At 36.7% G+C, this 18,332-nt stretch overlaps 2 protein-coding genes across 2 annotated transcripts; both read right to left on the minus strand.

The window, feature by feature from the left end:
• Nucleotides 1-5,248: 5,248 nt before the first annotated feature.
• On the minus strand, nt 5,249-18,188 carry LOC118281270 (protein MEMO1). The gene is made up of 8 exons (XM_050700972.1): nt 18,004-18,188; nt 13,659-13,740; nt 12,727-12,795; nt 11,690-11,802; nt 8,253-8,364; nt 7,462-7,681; nt 6,798-6,902; nt 5,249-5,754 (listed from the first exon to the last, which is right to left on the minus strand). The coding sequence occupies exons 1-8, from the start codon at nt 18,050-18,052 to the stop codon at nt 5,617-5,619; spliced, it is 888 nt and encodes a 295-aa protein (XP_050556929.1). The 5' UTR covers nt 18,053-18,188; the 3' UTR covers nt 5,249-5,616.
• On the minus strand, nt 15,546-17,196 carry LOC118281271 (uncharacterized). Its single transcript, XM_035601860.2, has 2 exons — nt 16,613-17,196; nt 15,546-16,077 (listed from the first exon to the last, which is right to left on the minus strand). The coding sequence occupies exons 1-2, from the start codon at nt 17,032-17,034 to the stop codon at nt 15,633-15,635; spliced, it is 867 nt and encodes a 288-aa protein (XP_035457753.2). The 5' UTR covers nt 17,035-17,196; the 3' UTR covers nt 15,546-15,632.
• Nucleotides 18,189-18,332: the final 144 nt, after the last annotated feature.

Below are 18,332 nucleotides of genomic sequence, written 5' to 3' on the forward strand. Positions count from 1 at the left end.
ACAATTCGTTTTGCTAGTCTTTGTTATGAAATCACCATCTATGTCGACTTTGTACCAAGATTTATGCTTGTCAAAAAACATAATCCTGCTTTCTCTTCTACATATATCCATTTTAGTTGTGTTTAAAGTATGTAGGTACTGAAATTTCTTGGCATCAGGTTATAAGGTGGACACTTAAATTTTTTACATCACAACGAAAACTGTTTCGTACGAAGATTTTGTGATTAGATTAGCTATTATTGACAGATGACTGATGATTTTTCTTCTAAATTTTGACATTTTGGATTGAGAAGAATAATTGTAACTTCTTTTTGAGGTATTTTTTTACTATTTTTTAAATTAATACCTTGCAATTTTGCTCTCATGAGATGGTGCTAGAGACGTAAGGGCCTAAGGCCTATTCGTTGACGTGGGGAAATCTTCAAAAGACGCTTAGGTTTTGCAGAAAAAAACTAGGGAGTGTCAGATTTTTATCTCACTTAAATCTCCCCGATGGCCACCATCTGCGCCAAAAGGAGGCACCGGGTCCTCTTAGTAGACCAACCACGGAACTCCCGTATAATGCGTAAGGCCTAAACTGATTAGTTTAGTCCCCGACCGGTTCACGACGATGGCGTCGCAACACAACGCAGCACATTTAACAAGTGGGACCGGGACCTCAGATATCTCAAGTTTTACTAACTAATGACTAGCAAATCTATACCTACTATAATATTATAGAGCTGAGGAGTTTGTTTGTTTGAACGCGCTAATCTCTGGAACTACTGGTCCGATTTGGATAATTCTTTTTGTGTTGGATAGTGCACTTATCGCGGAAGGCTATAGGCTATAAAACATCACGCTATGACCAATAGGAGCCGAGCAGAGCGGGTGAAACCGCGCGGAAGTAGCTATATTTTATAACTCAACAATACCTTTACATAGTAAACCACAAAGTTGCTATTCACTGTCTGCCCCTATGTATGTTCAGATCTTTAACAGACTCATACCTGTCTGTCTGTTTGTATGTCCATATTTCACGGCAAAAATTTAGGCTTTAAATTGACGTGATTTTTTAATTGGGGATAGTTGAAGGTATGTTCTACGCAACGTACTTGTATTTTGATGCGGTTTTAGATAAGAGTGATTCAAGAGGGATCCAATATACACCTGTGAAGCTGCGAGATAGTATTTATATTGAGTAGCTTTTGCCCGCTGCTTCGCTTCGTTAAGAAGTATTATTATAAATGGAATTTATCAAAATCTTTTCTAAGGTCGTCTTAGTAGCTTTATGCATGAAAAGTTCAATTGGTTTAAAATTAACTAAGTTTCATATAAACTTTCATCCTCCATTTATCTCTTTGGGAGTAGAATTGATCAAAATCCTTTCTTACCGGATGCCTACGTCATAACATCTATCTACATGCTTTCAGCCTGATCCGTCCAGCGGTTTGGGCTGTGTGTAGAAAAATCACTATCGCCCGAATACTCAATTTTAAGTTGTACTTAAATATCGTGCTATCTCTGTCATTTTATAAAGAATTGATAGTGACAGAACGACATTTGAGAGCGTCTTAAAATTGAGTAGCGTTTGAGTATTCGGGCATGAGTCAGTCAGAAACCTTTAAATTACATATATTTAAAAGATTAGATAGATTAGATTTGAGAATATAAATAAAACCACAAAAAATAGCAAATTAAGTATTTATTGAGACAGTTTCCACAAAATAAATGCCGTTTGAGACCGATAGACGTCGCACGCACGTTAGGTGTAGTTTACAAATTAAACATAATCATACATAAACAAGAATAAGCAACCAAATTACTAAAATGGAGTAAAAACAAAATCATTTGTTTTTGAAAGTAAGTCCATATTTAACTTTTTGACCGCCACAGATAGCAAATGGTAAACGAGCTGACGTATCACCTGATGGTAAGCAATCGCCGCCGCCCATGGACACTTGAAACACCAGAGGCGTTACAAGTGCATTTTACAGACTTTTTTTTTGAGGGGAGAAAATGATCCAATGACTTCTCCCGCCTTGGGCGAAGCGAGAGGGAGTGTCAGACTCTTACTGACTAAAACCCACCCCGTTCCTACTCCTGCTTTTCGAGCCGGAGCCCCGGTAACCTGTTGCGTTACACTCCGGACATTTTACAGATTTTACAGGCGTGGCGATCAAAAGTTTAAATATAATACAACCCACCTTTTACATTTCAAGTTAAATTCATTAAAACACCAAAAAAAAGAATCAAAATAATTTAGGAAAGAAACTTATAAAACAATATTTGAGACAAATAGATCAACTTTTTGAAACACTATTTCTATTATTTTGAGCTTATAATTATAAGTTGTTAATTCATATATATCCACTTTGATTCTAGTTCAGTAACAATCATGATACAATCAGCCCCGTATTGTCCACTGCCTCCAATAGCCCAAGAAGACTACAAAACGCGAGGTTCAAAGTGACTTGCATGCAGCAACCTTTACATATAGGGTGACTGGTAATTAGTGAACGATATTTAAACACGTGATTGTACTCATGATTACAAACAACTTTCCCGAAGAAACTTTTTTGTATACTCATTAGTTTTATCACAATAACAAAACAACGAAATTTCGTCTTTCAATACCGCGGTCGCGGGCGCCTCGCTGCTAACAGCTGATCATGCGAAAACACGCGGGTGTGAAATTTATTCGTTTTGTTATCGTGATAAAAATAAAACTAATGAGTATACAAAAAAAGTTTCTTTTGGAAAGTTGTTTGTAATCATGAGTACAATCACGTGTTTAAATATCGTTCACTAATTACCAGTAAGTTATACTATGTACTTTCTAAGATTACTTAGACACCACTGACAAACGATGAAGGAAAACATCGTGAAGAAACCTGGGCTTATAATTTCTAATTATAAGTTTGAAATCGCCAACCCGCATTGAGCAAGCGTGGTGATTAATGCTCAAACCTTCTCCGTGTGAGAAGAGGCCTTTGGTCAGCAGTGGCCACTTATAGGCTGTTTGTTGATGATGATCTACCTAGGATCAAAGTGGATATATTTTTACCTTATTTTAATATATTATACTTAATAATTATATATAGTGAACACTACATAGTATTTTTTTATAAAAAATAACAACCAAGTTTTTTTTGTCTTGAATTTTTATTAAAATATCAATATGTTTTATAGCAAAGATAGCATTTCACCATTTGTGTTATAAGTTCCATGTAATAGGGGGTGAGCCTATTGCCATATACTGGACACAATTCCAGATTCTGTGCTTATTATTATATGATATCTTGAACATAGAAAAACTGTGATATCTTTTTTATTTTGAATGGAGAAAATCACCCATTGACTTGAAAATCATCCGCCTTGGGCGAGGCGAGAGGAAGTGTCAGACTCTTACCGACTAAAAACCACCCCGTTCCTACTCCTGCTTTTCGAGCCGGAGCCACGGTAACCCGCTAGGTTAGGTTAGGTTAGCTTGACAATTAGCTAAAAATATTGATATTTTAATAGAAACTGAATTAAAGATTTTTTTATACAGTTTACAAGTCTTATTATACATATTTGCATATATATATTTATATAATTGTTTACTTGGCTACTAATATAATAATAATTTAGACGTAATTATACAAAAAAGTAACTACAGAATACAATACATTTGTCACCACCCCTTCTCTTCCCGCGGGTATTGAATACCCGACAAGTGATAAATGATATTTATTTTGCAAATATGTAGGTTACAATGTAACTCTTTTACACGTCAATCTCTTAAATAACTAGATGAGGCCGGCAGGCCGGAAAGATATTACACATTTGACAGAGAGGCACGAAGTTTTAATGACCCAATAGTATATTTTTCTGTATAATTATGCCCAAATATCATAGCGTAGAAAATTCATAAACTTTACCAAAAATTTTGAGAATGAGGGTGCTTTTCCACCAAAGATGTGCTATGTAGCTATGCTACGAAGATGTAATAGCTAAGCTGTGACACTATGTGACCGTTTCCACTGATACTAAGCTATGTAGCTGTGCGAGGAAGATGCGCAGCTCGAGTATGCGATGTATCGATAGTAGGGAAGACATCCATAGCACGCATCTTTCTGCTGAGTTTGTTTCCACCAGTGCTAAGCTATGTGTACCAAAGAATATGATTGGTGGAAGCCAAACGCATCCACAGCAACGTAGCATAGCACATCTCTGGTGTCTATATGTTAGCAAGAATTCAGACCAAATACAGTTCAACTATAGGCAATTTTAAAACCGCTATTTAGCTTTAACGAGAATCGAAATCAGTGCCAGAGAATTCTACGCTTATTTCAATGTGGATATTATAATTTTTTTTTGTTAATTTTTTTCAACATTTTCATGCTAAAATTAAAACTTATAAAAGAAGGTATAAAATTAGTTTTTTAAAAGTTGCAATTAATATATAAAAAATACCTTAAAACAACATAAGTTTTATAATTATTATATGTTTAAGTCATTATAACTAAAGGGCATTAGAAATAATTATTTTAATTCTGACAACACCAAAAAAAGATTGATAATATTCACTTGCTTTGCTCGACCCAGGAATCAAACGCAATATCCCTTATTATCCAGCCGCATAGACTCGAAATGTGGTTATTTATGTTTTTTTTTAGGAAGTATATAGGGTGACTGGTAATTAGTGAACGATATTTAAACACGTGATTGTACTTATGATTACAAACAACTTTCCCGAAGAAACTTGTTTTGTATACTCATTAGTTTTATTTTTATCACAATAACAAAATGACAAAATTTCATTAGCACGCGTGTGTAAAGTTTTAAAATACTTACTTCCGCCTTGCTGTACTTACAGCTGATCACGCGAAAGAACGCGCGCGCGAAATTTTGTTGTTTTGATATTGTGACAAAAATAAAACTAATGAGTGTACAATCACGTGTTTAAATATCGTTCACTAATTACCAGTCACCTTATATTTTGTTCAACCTAATTTCTTTAAAAGGTGATTGTCAAAATTAATAATATTATTTCAAAATGCTATACAATTGACAAGGCAAGCGCTCTAATTGAAATCTAGGTTTTTCTATACTCATTTCGATTAATTTTAAAGTCTTATTATAACTTTCATGAGACATACTAAATTAATTATTATGTTATCGGCTTAATCACGTAACGTTTTGACGAGGAACTCGACTAGTTTCAAGTCATGCTAGAGGCTCATATTCCGCGACAATCGCCGCGTCGTGTGTCGCGGAATGCTGCTCATGAATATGAGCCTCTAGCATGGCTTGAAACTAGTCGAGTTCCTCGTCAAATAATTACTTGAGTAAACCAATAACATAATAATTAATTTTAAAGTCGTAGAAATAAAATATCCCGAACTAGGAAATGAAATTTCATACCACCAGTTATTATAAATTATAAAACATACATAAATGAACATAAGTAATTAACCATAAGTGAGCATAAGTGGCCAAGATCACCCACTTATAACCATAAGTGAGCATAAGTGGCCAAGATCACCCACTTATAACCATAAGTGAGCATAAGTGGCCAACACCACCCACTTATAACCACTTATATTCCCATAAAATATCAATTAGAAAACTTGCCTTATTTCTATTGTTGCCCTACTCGATGACTAGGGAAGCGCTAGCGTAGGACACGGAAGAGTCTTGAGAATTCATACATTGCGAGGATTGAGCGTATTTCAAGAATTTCATCGACATCCGAGGCGAATTGGACGAACTGCGAAGCTTGGCGATGGCCTGTGAAAAAAGAAATAAGAAAAGAATATTAATGGGATTGGTAGAATTGACTATTTTTATTTAATGAGTAGACTGATCACCTGATGGTAAGCAAACACCGCCGCCCGTGGACACTTGAAACACTAGAGGCGTTACAAGTGCGTTACCGACCTTTTGGGTTAGAAATTTAAGGGTTGTTGGGGAATCAGGGATTAGAAAGATTGGGAAGGGGGTAATTGGGGCTCCGGTAACCTCACTCAAACAACGCATGCAATGTTTCACGTCGGTTTTCTGCTCGGCTGTGGTATCACTCCGGTCGAGCCGGCCCATTCGTGCCGAAGCAAGGCTCTCCCACACTTACCAATGTATCAATCGTAATATAGATATTACTGGAATAACATTTAAAGGCTAGATTTAACCGTGGTAAAACTAATATCACACATATATTTTGTTGTTTTCTTTTTCTTCTCCTCTAATAACATCTTCTGATTTATTTCGTTGCGGGATCCAAGACAGTCATTCATGTCCCTGGGACGTTGGACTTCAGTGTTCCGGTGTTTGCATGGTTGTATCTACTGTAGATCCTGGTGCACAGGAGTTGCAGCGGTATGGGAGGTTGTGGCGGGCTTGGCCCAATCTAATATATAAAATTCTCGTGTCACAGTTTTCGTTGCCATACTCCTCCGAAACGGCTTGACCGATTTTGATGAAATTTTTTGTGCTTATCCGGTATCTATGAGAATCGGCCAACATCTATTTTTCATCCCCCTAAATGTTAGGGGTAGTACAAACCTATTTTTTTTTAATTTTCCGCAGACGAAGTCGCGGGCAGAAGCTAGTAAAAATATCTATATCTATACTAATATTATAAAGCTGAAGAGTTTGTTTGTTTGAACGCGCTAATCTCCGGAACTGCTGGTCCGATTTGAATAATTCTTTTTGTGTTGGATATTCCATTTATCGAGGAAGGCTATAGGCTAAAACATCGCGCTATGACCAATAGGAGCCGAGCAGAGCGGGTGGAACCGCGCGGAAGTAGCTAGTAAAATATACATTTTGTTTACCTGTAAAAGCACGCCAATGGGATGTCTCCCGCATATCGTGTTGCCGTACTTGTTGAGGTAGTCGGTGAACGCGCGAGGATCCATCTTCTCAATGATGTCCATACCCTGGAGGGTTAACGGTAATCAATATTAAAGCATTAACTGCAGGAAGAAAACTGTTGAAGGCAAATTCTCCTAAGGCAAAGGCGGTTAAATGTATTTTGGGTACCGATATGAAATAGTTTTTGGGTACGTGTGTGGGTGAGTGAGTGAGAGAGTGGGTGAGTGAGTGTGTGAGTGAGTAAGTGAGTGGGTGAGTGAGTGAGCGATTGAGTGATTGGTTGATTGATTGAGTGAGTGATTGAGTGATTGATTGAGTGAGTTAGTGAGTTAGTGGGTTAGTGATTGATTGAGTGAGTGAGTGAGTGAATGAGTGAGTGAGTGATTGAGTGAGTGAGTAAGTGAGAGGTCTATCGACTTTAAATTCTACTCGACCCGAGAATCAAATCAGATACATCTTGCTAGTGACTACTCGACCAAAATGCGAAAAAAATGGAAATATTAACACATAAAATAACTTCAAGGAAGGCTTGGGCTCCTCTCTTTTTTGTCAGATCTGCAACGGAAGACTAGTCACTTGACGCCCACCAAATAATAGGAAAAAAAAATAACATAAAATACCAACCTGTTTATCCAACCACTCGATGCTCTGATAAATATGACCCCTTGAATTATCTTTCCACGTATACCTAAACCTGGACCCCCAATGGCAGAAGTCTGAAGAGATCACCAACAGGTTTTGGGGGTCCGCCAGGTACGGGGCTAAAATGGCCCCGTATTTCGCCTCCTTTTCGGGGGTCAATGAGCCTACTAGGATAGGTATGATTGTAAAACCTGTTTGGTATCTGTAATGGATAAAATATATGATATTAGGTTATACATAACAGTCCTTAAGATGCACATATAGGTTGACTGGTAATTAGTGAACGATATTTAAACACGTGATTGTACTCATGATTACAAACAACTTTCCCAAAGAAACTTTTTTGTATACTCATTAGTTTTATTTTTATCACAATAACAAAACAACAAAATTTCGCGCGCGCGTGCTTTCGCATGATCAGCTGTTAGCAGCGAGGCGCCCGCGTTATCGGAAGACTAGTAGGTATTTTGGACTTATTTCAGTTTGTTATTGTGATAAAAATAAAAGTAACGAATATACAAAGCAAGTTTCTTCGGGAAAGTTGTTTGTAATCATGAGTACAATCACGTGTTTAAATATCGTTCACTAATTAAATTAGCTTTCTATATTAAACATTGCGGAATGTTCCACACGTTTGTATACCATCCCCCATTTTACGAAAGTAGGGGGTTAGAAAGAGAGACAAAATGCCTACGATACTCTCTACCAGCCCCGCAACTAACTTCACACCACAAAATAGCACTGTAAATGTGTTTGTATGTTAGTATACTCACTCTTCCATAACTTTAGCGATGTACGGCAGATGCATCTCGATCGAGTGTTCATCTTCGTCCGTTTGCACGTCCATCCATTCAAACTGGCGGGTCGCCTCTAGCTCCGCGTAAACTAGGGAGAAATATTATTTAAGTTAGAAAAATACACGACGTATCGTCACGCTTTTTATCCCCGAAGAGGTAAGCGGAATAACATTATGGCACGTAATGCCGCTGTACAAACGGTGAAGGAAAACATCGTGAGGAAACCTGGGCTTATATTTTTTTTAACGTTCCTACCGGCTGCGCCATTTATTGTTTAGATGTTTAAAATAAACTCAGATTATTTTAGTAAATGAAATCTTTATTATAACTCATACAATGTCTTAATCTCTGCTCTGGCCACAGATCACCAATGATATTGACGTATGACAGGCCCTGACATATTAACAAATAGCTTCCGCCCGCGACTCCGTCCGCGCGGATGTCGGTCTTCGCGTGGAAGTTTTATTTCTCCATTTTGAGTAACTCTGACAATGACATCTTATAAATATCTATTGGACCCCAATACGGCGAGGCCCATAATAATTAAGGAGATCCCTCTATTGAGCTACTGCTGTTGAGCTCGCGTTCTGTAGAATAAAACTGTTTTTTTTTACGTATTTTTTCAGGATAAAATGTATCCTATTTTATGCCCAGGATAATAAGGTATAATTATACCAAGTTTCATCGAAATCGATCCGTTAGTTTTCACGTGATGCCCGAACATACAGACAGACAGACAGACAAAAAAAATATTTATTACATATTTGGGTTTGGTATCGATCCACATCCCCTGGGTGTTACTATTATATTATTTTTAGGGTTCCGTAGCCAAATGGCAAAAAACAGAACCCTTATAGATTCGTCATGTCTGTCTGTCTGTCTGTCTGTCTGTCTGTCCGTCCGTCCGTCCGTCCGTCCGTATGTCATAGCCATTTATTTCCGAAACTGTTGGGCCTACATAGTTGAAACTTTGTAGGTTGGTGTATTTTGGTAACCGCTATTCGAATTTTGAATAACAATTAATACATTTGAAAAATTAAAGGGGGTACTCCATACATGGAACTCATTCAAAAAAATTTTTTTTGTCTAACATATCCGTGATGCGTGTCTATGGATAGGTCTTTAAAAAAGGCATTAAGGTTCCTAAAATCATTTTTCGATAAAATCAACTGTTTAAAAGTTAGACGCTTCCAAAGTGGAAAAATGAGTGTCCCCCCCCCCCCTCTAACTTTTAAAATAAGTGAGTGAGAAAACTAAAAAAATATATGTTGTAGATTTCAATAGACACTAACAACGAAAATTGGTTTGAACCACATATCATTGTTAGTTTTTAAGAAATAAAACATTTAAAAAAACCGCAAATATAACTTTGTCGTTCATACAAACACTATTTAAAACCAAGTTATTTTATAACTTTTATATTATGTCATCTATTTGCTGTTACGGAACCCTTCATGGGCGAGTCCGACTCGCACTTGGCCGGTTTTTATTTCAATTTGAATTGTCCCTTCTACACATTTATTATAATATATGAATGAATGAATGAGTGTTATAAACGTAAGTGTAGACAAATCTAATCAGAAATCTCCGAACTGCTAAGCTATCGGCAGTTATACGTGTTATTGTGAGTCAACCATAGAAGATAGACATTTGCTGTCGTAGAATATTTTTCAAACAATTTTAAGGAGAACATTTCCGTCATACATTATTTCTGTATAGCTTTAACCATTAAGGCTGCACACGCGACGGAAGCTTAAAAAATGCAGTAAGTTCTCCTGTTTTCCCAACATTTCCCTTCACTGCTCTGCTCCTATTGATCGTAGCGTGATGAAAAGTATACTATAACCTGCCCAGGAGAATAAGGAACAATTGTACCAAGTTTCGTTGAAATCTGTCGAGTAGTTTTTGTTTCTATAAAGAACATACAGACAGACAGACAGACAGACAGACAGACAGACAGACAAAAATTTTTCTGATTGCATTTTTGGCGTCAGTATCGATCACTAATCACCCGCTGATAGTTATTTTGGAAATATATTTCATGTACAGAATTGACCTCTCTACAGATTTATTATAAGTATAGAAGAAGATAATTTATTTTTATTTTTTGATTTTTGATTTTTGAAATAAAAACTATCCTATGTCCTTTCTAAGGTTCTAAACTATATCTGTACCAAATTTCAACCAAATCCGTCAAATAGTTGCGGAGATTAATGGTATAAGCATAGAATGTTCGACGTGATTCTTTAATTTGACATAACTTTTTTATTTATGAACCGATTGACATGAAACAAATACTAAATGTAAATTTAAGCATCCCACAATATATTCGTGAAAACCGCATCCTACTCGGATCAGCCGTTTCTGAGATTAGCGCGCACAGACGAACAGACAAACAGACAAACAGACAAACAGACAAAAAAAAAGTTAATTACATTTTTGGGTTCGACATCGACATAACAATAACCCCTGCTATTTTTTTTATTTTTATTTTCAATGTACAGACAGCACTTTTCTACGATTTTATTATATGTATAGATCAATCAGTGTAACCTGCTTATTCTGATCTATTACAGATAAGTCTGCGTTTGGCCACCAACCCGCTTACTGCCAGGACGGCGACGCGAAGATGTGGCCGAGGATGGAGCACATAGACTTAGAAAGTACCTATTTACTCTGACCTCGAAAAGCCCCGGGTTGTATTTCTCAGGAAAAAAATCTCATTATAAGTTTGAAATCGCCAACTCGCATTCAGCAAGCGTGGTGATTAATGCTCAAACATTATTTGACAGCACAGTTGGTGCGGTGGATATACCACCGGCTACCACACAACGTGTAGCGGTTTCGATTCCCGCACGGAACAACTCTTTGTGTGATCCACAAATTGTTGTTTCGGGTCTATGTGTCATGTGTATGTGAACTTGTATGTTTGTAAACGCACACACGACACAGGAGGAAACCATAGTGCGGGGCAACGATTTAAAAAAATAAAAAATATCCGTGTGAGAAGAGCCTTTGGCTAGCAGTAGCCACTTATAGGCTGTTGATGATGATGATAGGGGCAGAAGCTAGACTGTACAGTAGAACTCCAATTATCCGAATTAATGGGGACCGGGACCCATTCGATAATCAAATATTCGGATAATCGGTTTTTTTTTTAAATTGCCATTGGAGAGAATACGTTTTGATATTGCACAATTTTTTTATTGAATTAAATGAAAGAAACATGAAATTTTCACATGTTTTAAATATAAATAAAATGTACTACAAACACTGGCTTCGCGGGGGGGAGAATAATAGCGCACTTAGACTTTTTTTTGGACATTTTTTTGTGATTCGGATAATCGGCGATTCGGATAGTCGGAGTTCGGATAATTGGAGCTCTACTGTACTTAATATGAGTGAGTACTCACTTTGTTTGTCAATGGTGAGATCGTAGAGAGGAGTTTGGTACTTGTCCAGCGACGAGAGGGCGCAGCCTCCGAGCCTCACGTGGTGGGAGGGACCCAGGATGAAGATACGCTTGCTGGAATCAAAATATGTATATAAGTACTCTGGTAAACCGTAATATAAAAATGATGTTGCTATATGTATTGCTTAGTGCAAATGTCGAAAACAGCTGAACCGATTTCTCTATTTTTCTTTTTTTATTGAGTTTGTTGTTGTTAGAAGAAGGTTTTTATGTAAACTAGTGGTCGCCTAGTGGCCGAAATTCGACCATATATGATTTAATTTACAATACCACTTAACGTACGTTGAAGGATAATTTTTATTTAACTCAAACTCAAACAAACTCTTTTCATATGAGACGTGAGAATATCATCGCAATGTCTATCGATTTTGACGTTTTGTCAAATACGATCAGATACTATGCATGTGTGTGTAATGTTTTATTTATTGATTTAATGTACTTTATAAGCATTATTTTTGAAAAATATTAGCGCTATGCACTTCTCCTACACATAAACTATAAGTATACCAAATTTTATGCTCCTACGTCCGCGCAATTTTCGTAAAATGTGGTCCAAAGTTTTTGCATCACGTATTAATATATAGATAAATTCTAAGTGTGGGAGAGCCATGCTTCGGCACGAATGGGCCGGTTCGACCGGAGTGATACCACGGCCGAGCAGAAAACTGACGTGAAACAACGCTTACGTTGTGTGAGTGAAGTTACCGGATACCCAATTACGCCCCTTCCCCATCTTCGCCATCGCCAATTCCCTATTCCTAATCCCCAAAAGGCCGGCAGCGCACTTGTAACGCCTCTAGTCTTTTGGGTGACTATAGGCGGCGGCGATTGCTTACCATCAGGTGATCCATCGGCTCGTTTACCAGCTTATACCATAAAATAATCTGATGGCTCTTTTTACTAGTTTCATTACTCTTTTCACTTCCCTTGTCTCTTAGGCTACGGTTTGCTACCGATATTGGTATAAAAAATACTCACACAACGACAGGGCTAACTTGTCTGTAGGCGAAAGCAGCGCACGCCCCGCAGTAAGAGTATCCTGCATGACTGAAATAAAACAATACACATTACATCACGCCTTATTTACCCAACGGGGTAGGCAGAGGTGCATTATTATAACACCAATCGGTTAAGAACAGCTATCATAGACGGATAGGATCTTAAGCTACATTAGTGCCAGCTGAGGGCTTAGTGAGTTTGTTTTACAGTTTAACGAGATCGAAACGAGAGCGTGTTCGACGCCCTGATTGGATAGCTCAAACAAACCAACCAATCAGTACCCTTAGTACTTACAAGTTTGGGTTATGTTTAATGAGATCCAATTGAGAGCGCATTCGGCGGTCTAATTGGTTGGTTCATTCGAGCCGGCCAATTTGTCAAATTATAACTTGGGTGTCTTTAAATCCCGAGTGAACAGGGTGCTCTTTGGTAGGCGTGCTCCATCGTCGGCCACATCATCGCCATTAAATATATAAAAAAAGCGCCGAACGCGCCCTTGTTTTGTTTTCGTACAACATAAAGCAAACTCGTACTAAGGGTACAGAGCGTCAGACGCGCTCTCGTTTCGATCTCGTTAAACGTAATGTAAACTCATACTTCCACCTTCTGCCTTTGGAGAGAACTAAAATCAACAAATCTTTTTAAATGCTCTTTTGGCGTACCTACTTATATTTCATTGTTATGAACAGTACCCTTAATACGAGTTAGCTTTAGGTTGAACGAAAACGAAACGAAAGCGCGTTCGGCGCTCTGATTGGTCGTTGGCCAATCAATACTCTTAATACTAATTTACGCTTTCGTTTCGTCTACGTTCAACGTAAAGCTAACTCGTAGAGTACATAATTGAGTGCAATATATTATATACTCGTAAGAGTACATAGTTGAATGCAGAAAGTATATTATATACTTACGGTGCAATGATGGCTCTAGCCGGCCCATGGGTGAGGTCAGCTTTGGACAACCAGAGGTCCAGCTGGCGAGATAACTCATTACCTATAAAAAAGAATAAAAAAATAAGCTTGAAACAGTATTCTACTGGTTCATTTTGAACTCGTAAGTAGAATTGTTGGCGACTGCACTGTTAGCGCTTGCAAATAGCGCCACTTTCCGTGCCGCTGAGTGTAGATAAAAAAATTCATGTAAGTGAGGCATAACAAGGGTTTTTAGAGTTTTTGTGAAGCTAGCTCGATGGTTGAGTGGTCATGAGTGCTACCGGTCAACGGGTCTCGGGTTTAAATCCCGGGTCAGGCAAAATATAGCTGGGCCTTTTGCGGTTTTACGTTTTGCATAATCTCTCAGTAGTAGCCCGGAGTATGGAATTGTCCTCAATATATGGCAATATGCTCACCCCCTATTACATGGGACTTATAACACAAATGGGTGTACATTGTACAGTGGCATTACGTGCCGTAATTTCCACCTCTCCCTACTACCACTTAGGGGATAAAAGGCGTGACGATAAGCAAGTTTTTGTATATTTGTGTAAAAAGTTATACAAAAAGGTAAATAAAATAAAACAAATATTTTACATTTTCATCACATTTATTTATAACAAGATATAAATAGGTAATAAGCAATAATATTATAATTTATAACATACAGTCCATTATAAAATATTCATTTGCAGTTTTATTAAAGAGAATATGAATTTGATCCCCATTTGGTGAAAAAAGGTTTCTGAAAAATGAATTATTTCCACTGATAACTATTTAGGTATATGCTAGGTTCTGCCAAGGGTTTTAACAGGGGCCTTTTTTAAGGGGGAAAATCATCCAATGACTTCTCTCGCCTTGAGCGAGGTGAGAGGGAGTGTCAGACTCTTACTGACTAAAAACCACCTCGTTCCTACTCCTGCCTTTCGAGCCGGAGCCCCGGTAAACCCGCTAGGTAGTCCGCTTCATCAGGGGCTTTAGTACGAGTTTGTGCGTTCGCCGCTGTGATTGGCCGACTCCAATCAACCAACCAATGAAAGCGCTGAACGCAGTCTCGGTTTGCTCTTGTTGAACGTAAAACAAACTCGTACTAAAACCTCATTCCTGTCGGATAAAATCTAGCCTATGTGTTATACCAGACCATAATTAGGAGCGAGGGGGACTGGGATGCTGTCTCCTCCTTCTGCGAAACAGTCATGCTAGCTAAGGAGGAGGCGGGGCGCGTGAGGAAACGAACCTCCTCACGCCTCAATCACTTTGTAGTATGTAGTTATCAAAAATTGCAATATCTATATTGGATTAACTACATGTGCACTTTGTTATACTACATGTTTTTTTATATATGTAAAAATACAACAAATTAGCCCCCTATTACAATAGCACTAACATATCAATAACTGATCAAAAAGTCCACTATTAACACCATAACTTCATATATAGGGTGACTGGTAATTAGTGAACGATATTTAAACACGTGATTGTACTCATGATTACAAATAACTTTCCCGAAGAAACTTTTTTTGTATACTCATTAGTTTTATTTTTATCACAATAACAAAACAACAAAATTTCGCAACTAATTACCAGCCACTCTATATAGAATAGAATCAGGCGTTACTTTGCGGAAATCCATGCTACACTAACAATACAATACATTTTTAGTTTTCATTCTGCTTGTAGATATTTATCATATATCTATTGTGTCATATACAGATATTTTCAGCATTAAATGCCCTTCTGCCGGCAATTACATGCTCACGCAGCACGAGGTGCAACACTACAACACACACAATAAAACACTGGACATAGTATGTTTTGCTCGGCCACATAGCATCTTCAGGAGTGGTCGAGTCGGTTTCCGCAGCTCGAAATGAGGAATAAAAACTAAACATTCATTGTATTATTACCATTACTTCCAGTATAAAGGAGTGATGATCACATCACACATCGTTATCAATCATCAACATCACCATCACCATCACCATCATCGTTATCGTTGTCAATAATCTTAGCAATCCGTTCCGATGCTTCCTTGAACAACTGTTCACTTAAACGAGGGAATTTGGTTTCAAAATCAGACTTTAAACTTTCTAGATCAAATCTATCTTTTTCTAGCTCTTCAATAGTCATTTGAGATTTCTCATATTCTTTGAATTTGTCTAAGTCTAAATTTGAGTCTTTTTTAATCTGTTCTAGACCATCGATGGCATCGTTAACCGCATCCAAGAGTTGTTTATGTCCAGACACATTGTTATATCCAAAGTCTACGTTTTTGAGTTCTATTTTGTCTAGGAATCGTTGTTCTGTTGAATGAAGGTCTTCAAGTAGTTTGCCAGCATTAGATTTTTCTGTCATATCAAATATTTGCGTGTTCACTTGGCCTTTTAAGTCGAGTAGTCTGAAAGATTAATGGTTTGATATTAAAATATTGCAAGATATTGATTTTTAAACATTTTCTAATTATCTACACATGCAGATTACATACTAATCATATCATACACACACCATGATCACAGCTAATATTGCAATTAGTTGCAAAAATCTAATCTTATCTATGCTAATACCATATCACCTGCTTGGTTCTTAATGATTGTATCATTATGTTGTATAGGCTATAGTTTTTCTCAATAAATAGACTATCTAACAGATAAAGAATTATTTGAGTCTGGTTTAGGCGTAAAGAGACAGAGATGTGAGTTACTTTAATATTTATATAGTTTTTCACCCACTGCTTGCCTCTCATTGATCATAATGTGATGTTTTATAGCCAATGCTTTATTCAAGACTTTCCTCAACAAATGTTTTATACAAGTAAAAAAATAATTATTCAAATTGGACCAGTATTACCTAGATTACCGCGAGCAAACAAACAAACTCTTCAGCTTTACTAAGTATAATATAGATATTTATTTAGTATAGTAAAGGATACTAACCTCTTCTGTTCAGCAACAAAAGATATATTTTTCAGTCTCCTGCTAGTTTTATCCAACTGATCCATAGTCTTCTGGAATCTATCAGCTAATTGAGACATTTGTAGATCAATCACAGTCTCTTCGCGTTCAATTTTTTCGTCTACCAAGCATTCTTCTAACATGGCACGCAAAAACTTTCCGTAAGCAATTTGTCGATGTTCCGCATCAAAATCTGGGAAGCCTTGCTGTTCTAATTTTAAAATTGTTGCATCAGGATCCATTGTTGTCATGTTCGCATTAGTTTTCTTAGTCCGAGGAGCATTTTTATTGTCTTTACTAACGATTTTTGTCCGCGATGTCGTTGGCACGCTCACAGTCGTCGGACGCTTCGGTTTAACCGTTGTTTTCGATGTCACAGCCGATATTTTCGTTTTATCAGCCATTTTTTGGTATTTGAATGTTGTTTTGTTACAATTTATTTACGATTAGCGTTTAAACAACAGTTGAAATTGAATGGATTGACGTTTGTTTTAAATGGCTGTCATTGTCATGGTAACCGTGATTTCCGGTTTCGTTCGGAAATGTAAAGATATATTCTGCAGATTTTTTGTTGTAAATTATTTTATTATTATTCTTTTAAAGTAATATTATCTTTTGTATTGTGATTTGTATCCTTCATATAATCATAATCTATTTATAGTAACACAAGTACTAAAGTGTCGCATGAGTGTTCTAAGAACAATGAGTCATTACGCACTTTAAAATATTTTACAGCGCGATAAGCTAAGTTTAATTAATATTTCATAAAACAAATATTTCACTCATAAAATAAAATTAACTTAAGCTTACAAGAAAGATTACATTGTCTGTAAAAAAACACGACCAAAGACCCATTTCAGAACGAAATCCGAAACACTAAAAAAAAATCTATCGACTTTTTTATTTTTAGACCTAGGTCAACAAAGGTAAACTCAAAATTATTAATTGAAATAAAATCAATAAATCGACATTACAGGGCGGGAATTAAGTAACGATTTGAAATTAACAATTAACTTTTACGTAAAAATACTTTCACACGGTCTTTGTTATTTATTTATGGTTATAAAATATTCCTTTGTATCTCAAAACACCTTCATTGTTCTGTGAAATTATTTATTATACAACCTATAAGATTCTTTTTGCATTTCATTCCTTAGATTCCAACACAAAAGGATACAAAAATAGGTTTCAAAAACAAAGGTCACTGACCTTTTGACTTTTACAATAATCCAAGCACTTTTCATCCCTTTACAAAGCTTATTTGAACTTATGAGACACAACAAAAATATTTTCAATCTTATTCTTAGTAGAAAATCTCATAATCATCGTCCGATTACATGAAAAATATATAAAAACTTTGTCTAAAAACGTACCATTCTCTGTATACCAGCTGCCAGCGTGCGAAGCGTTGCGACAGGACATTTTCGTGTTAATCTGAACGATCAGATTTAATAATGATTAAAATATAAATAAATAATTAAATTGTTAACTTTCACAATCACAAAAATAATACTTTGACGTTGATGTAAATACACCACAGACAATCTTAACTTCTGTTTATTTTTTCTTTATTAGCGTGTGCGTTTACGAAGTTGTTGTTAAAGTAAATATTTATAGTTTACGGTCTTGGTTTTCTTCGTTTCAGTGTCGCTGAAATATGATCGAAATCAAATCGAAATATACAATGAATAATAACTTACCT

This window comes from Spodoptera frugiperda, chromosome 19 (genome assembly GCF_023101765.2).
Source record: "Spodoptera frugiperda isolate SF20-4 chromosome 19, AGI-APGP_CSIRO_Sfru_2.0, whole genome shotgun sequence".
In the NCBI taxonomy this organism is placed as follows: domain Eukaryota; kingdom Metazoa; phylum Arthropoda; class Insecta; order Lepidoptera; family Noctuidae; genus Spodoptera; species Spodoptera frugiperda.

Bases quoted from the DNA above. Each gene is read 5' to 3' on its own strand.
- LOC118281270 (XM_050700972.1), bottom strand. From the start codon at position 18,052: ATGTCCTGTCGCAACGCTTCGCACGCTGGCAGCTGGTATACAGAGAAT. The intron at 11,803-12,726 runs GTGAGTATTTTT...TTTTGATTCCAG, and splicing joins CAAGTTAGCCCTGTCGTTGT to CAAGCGTATCTTCATCCTGG. The intron at 7,682-8,252 runs GTGAGTATACTA...TATCCATTACAG, and splicing joins ATCGCTAAAGTTATGGAAGA to ATACCAAACAGGTTTTACAA.
- LOC118281271 (XM_035601860.2), bottom strand. From the start codon at position 17,034: ATGGCTGATAAAACGAAAATATCGGCTGTGACATCGAAAACAACGGTT. The intron at 16,078-16,612 runs GTTAGTATCCTT...TTAATCTTTCAG, and splicing joins TTTGTTGCTGAACAGAAGAG to ACTACTCGACTTAAAAGGCC.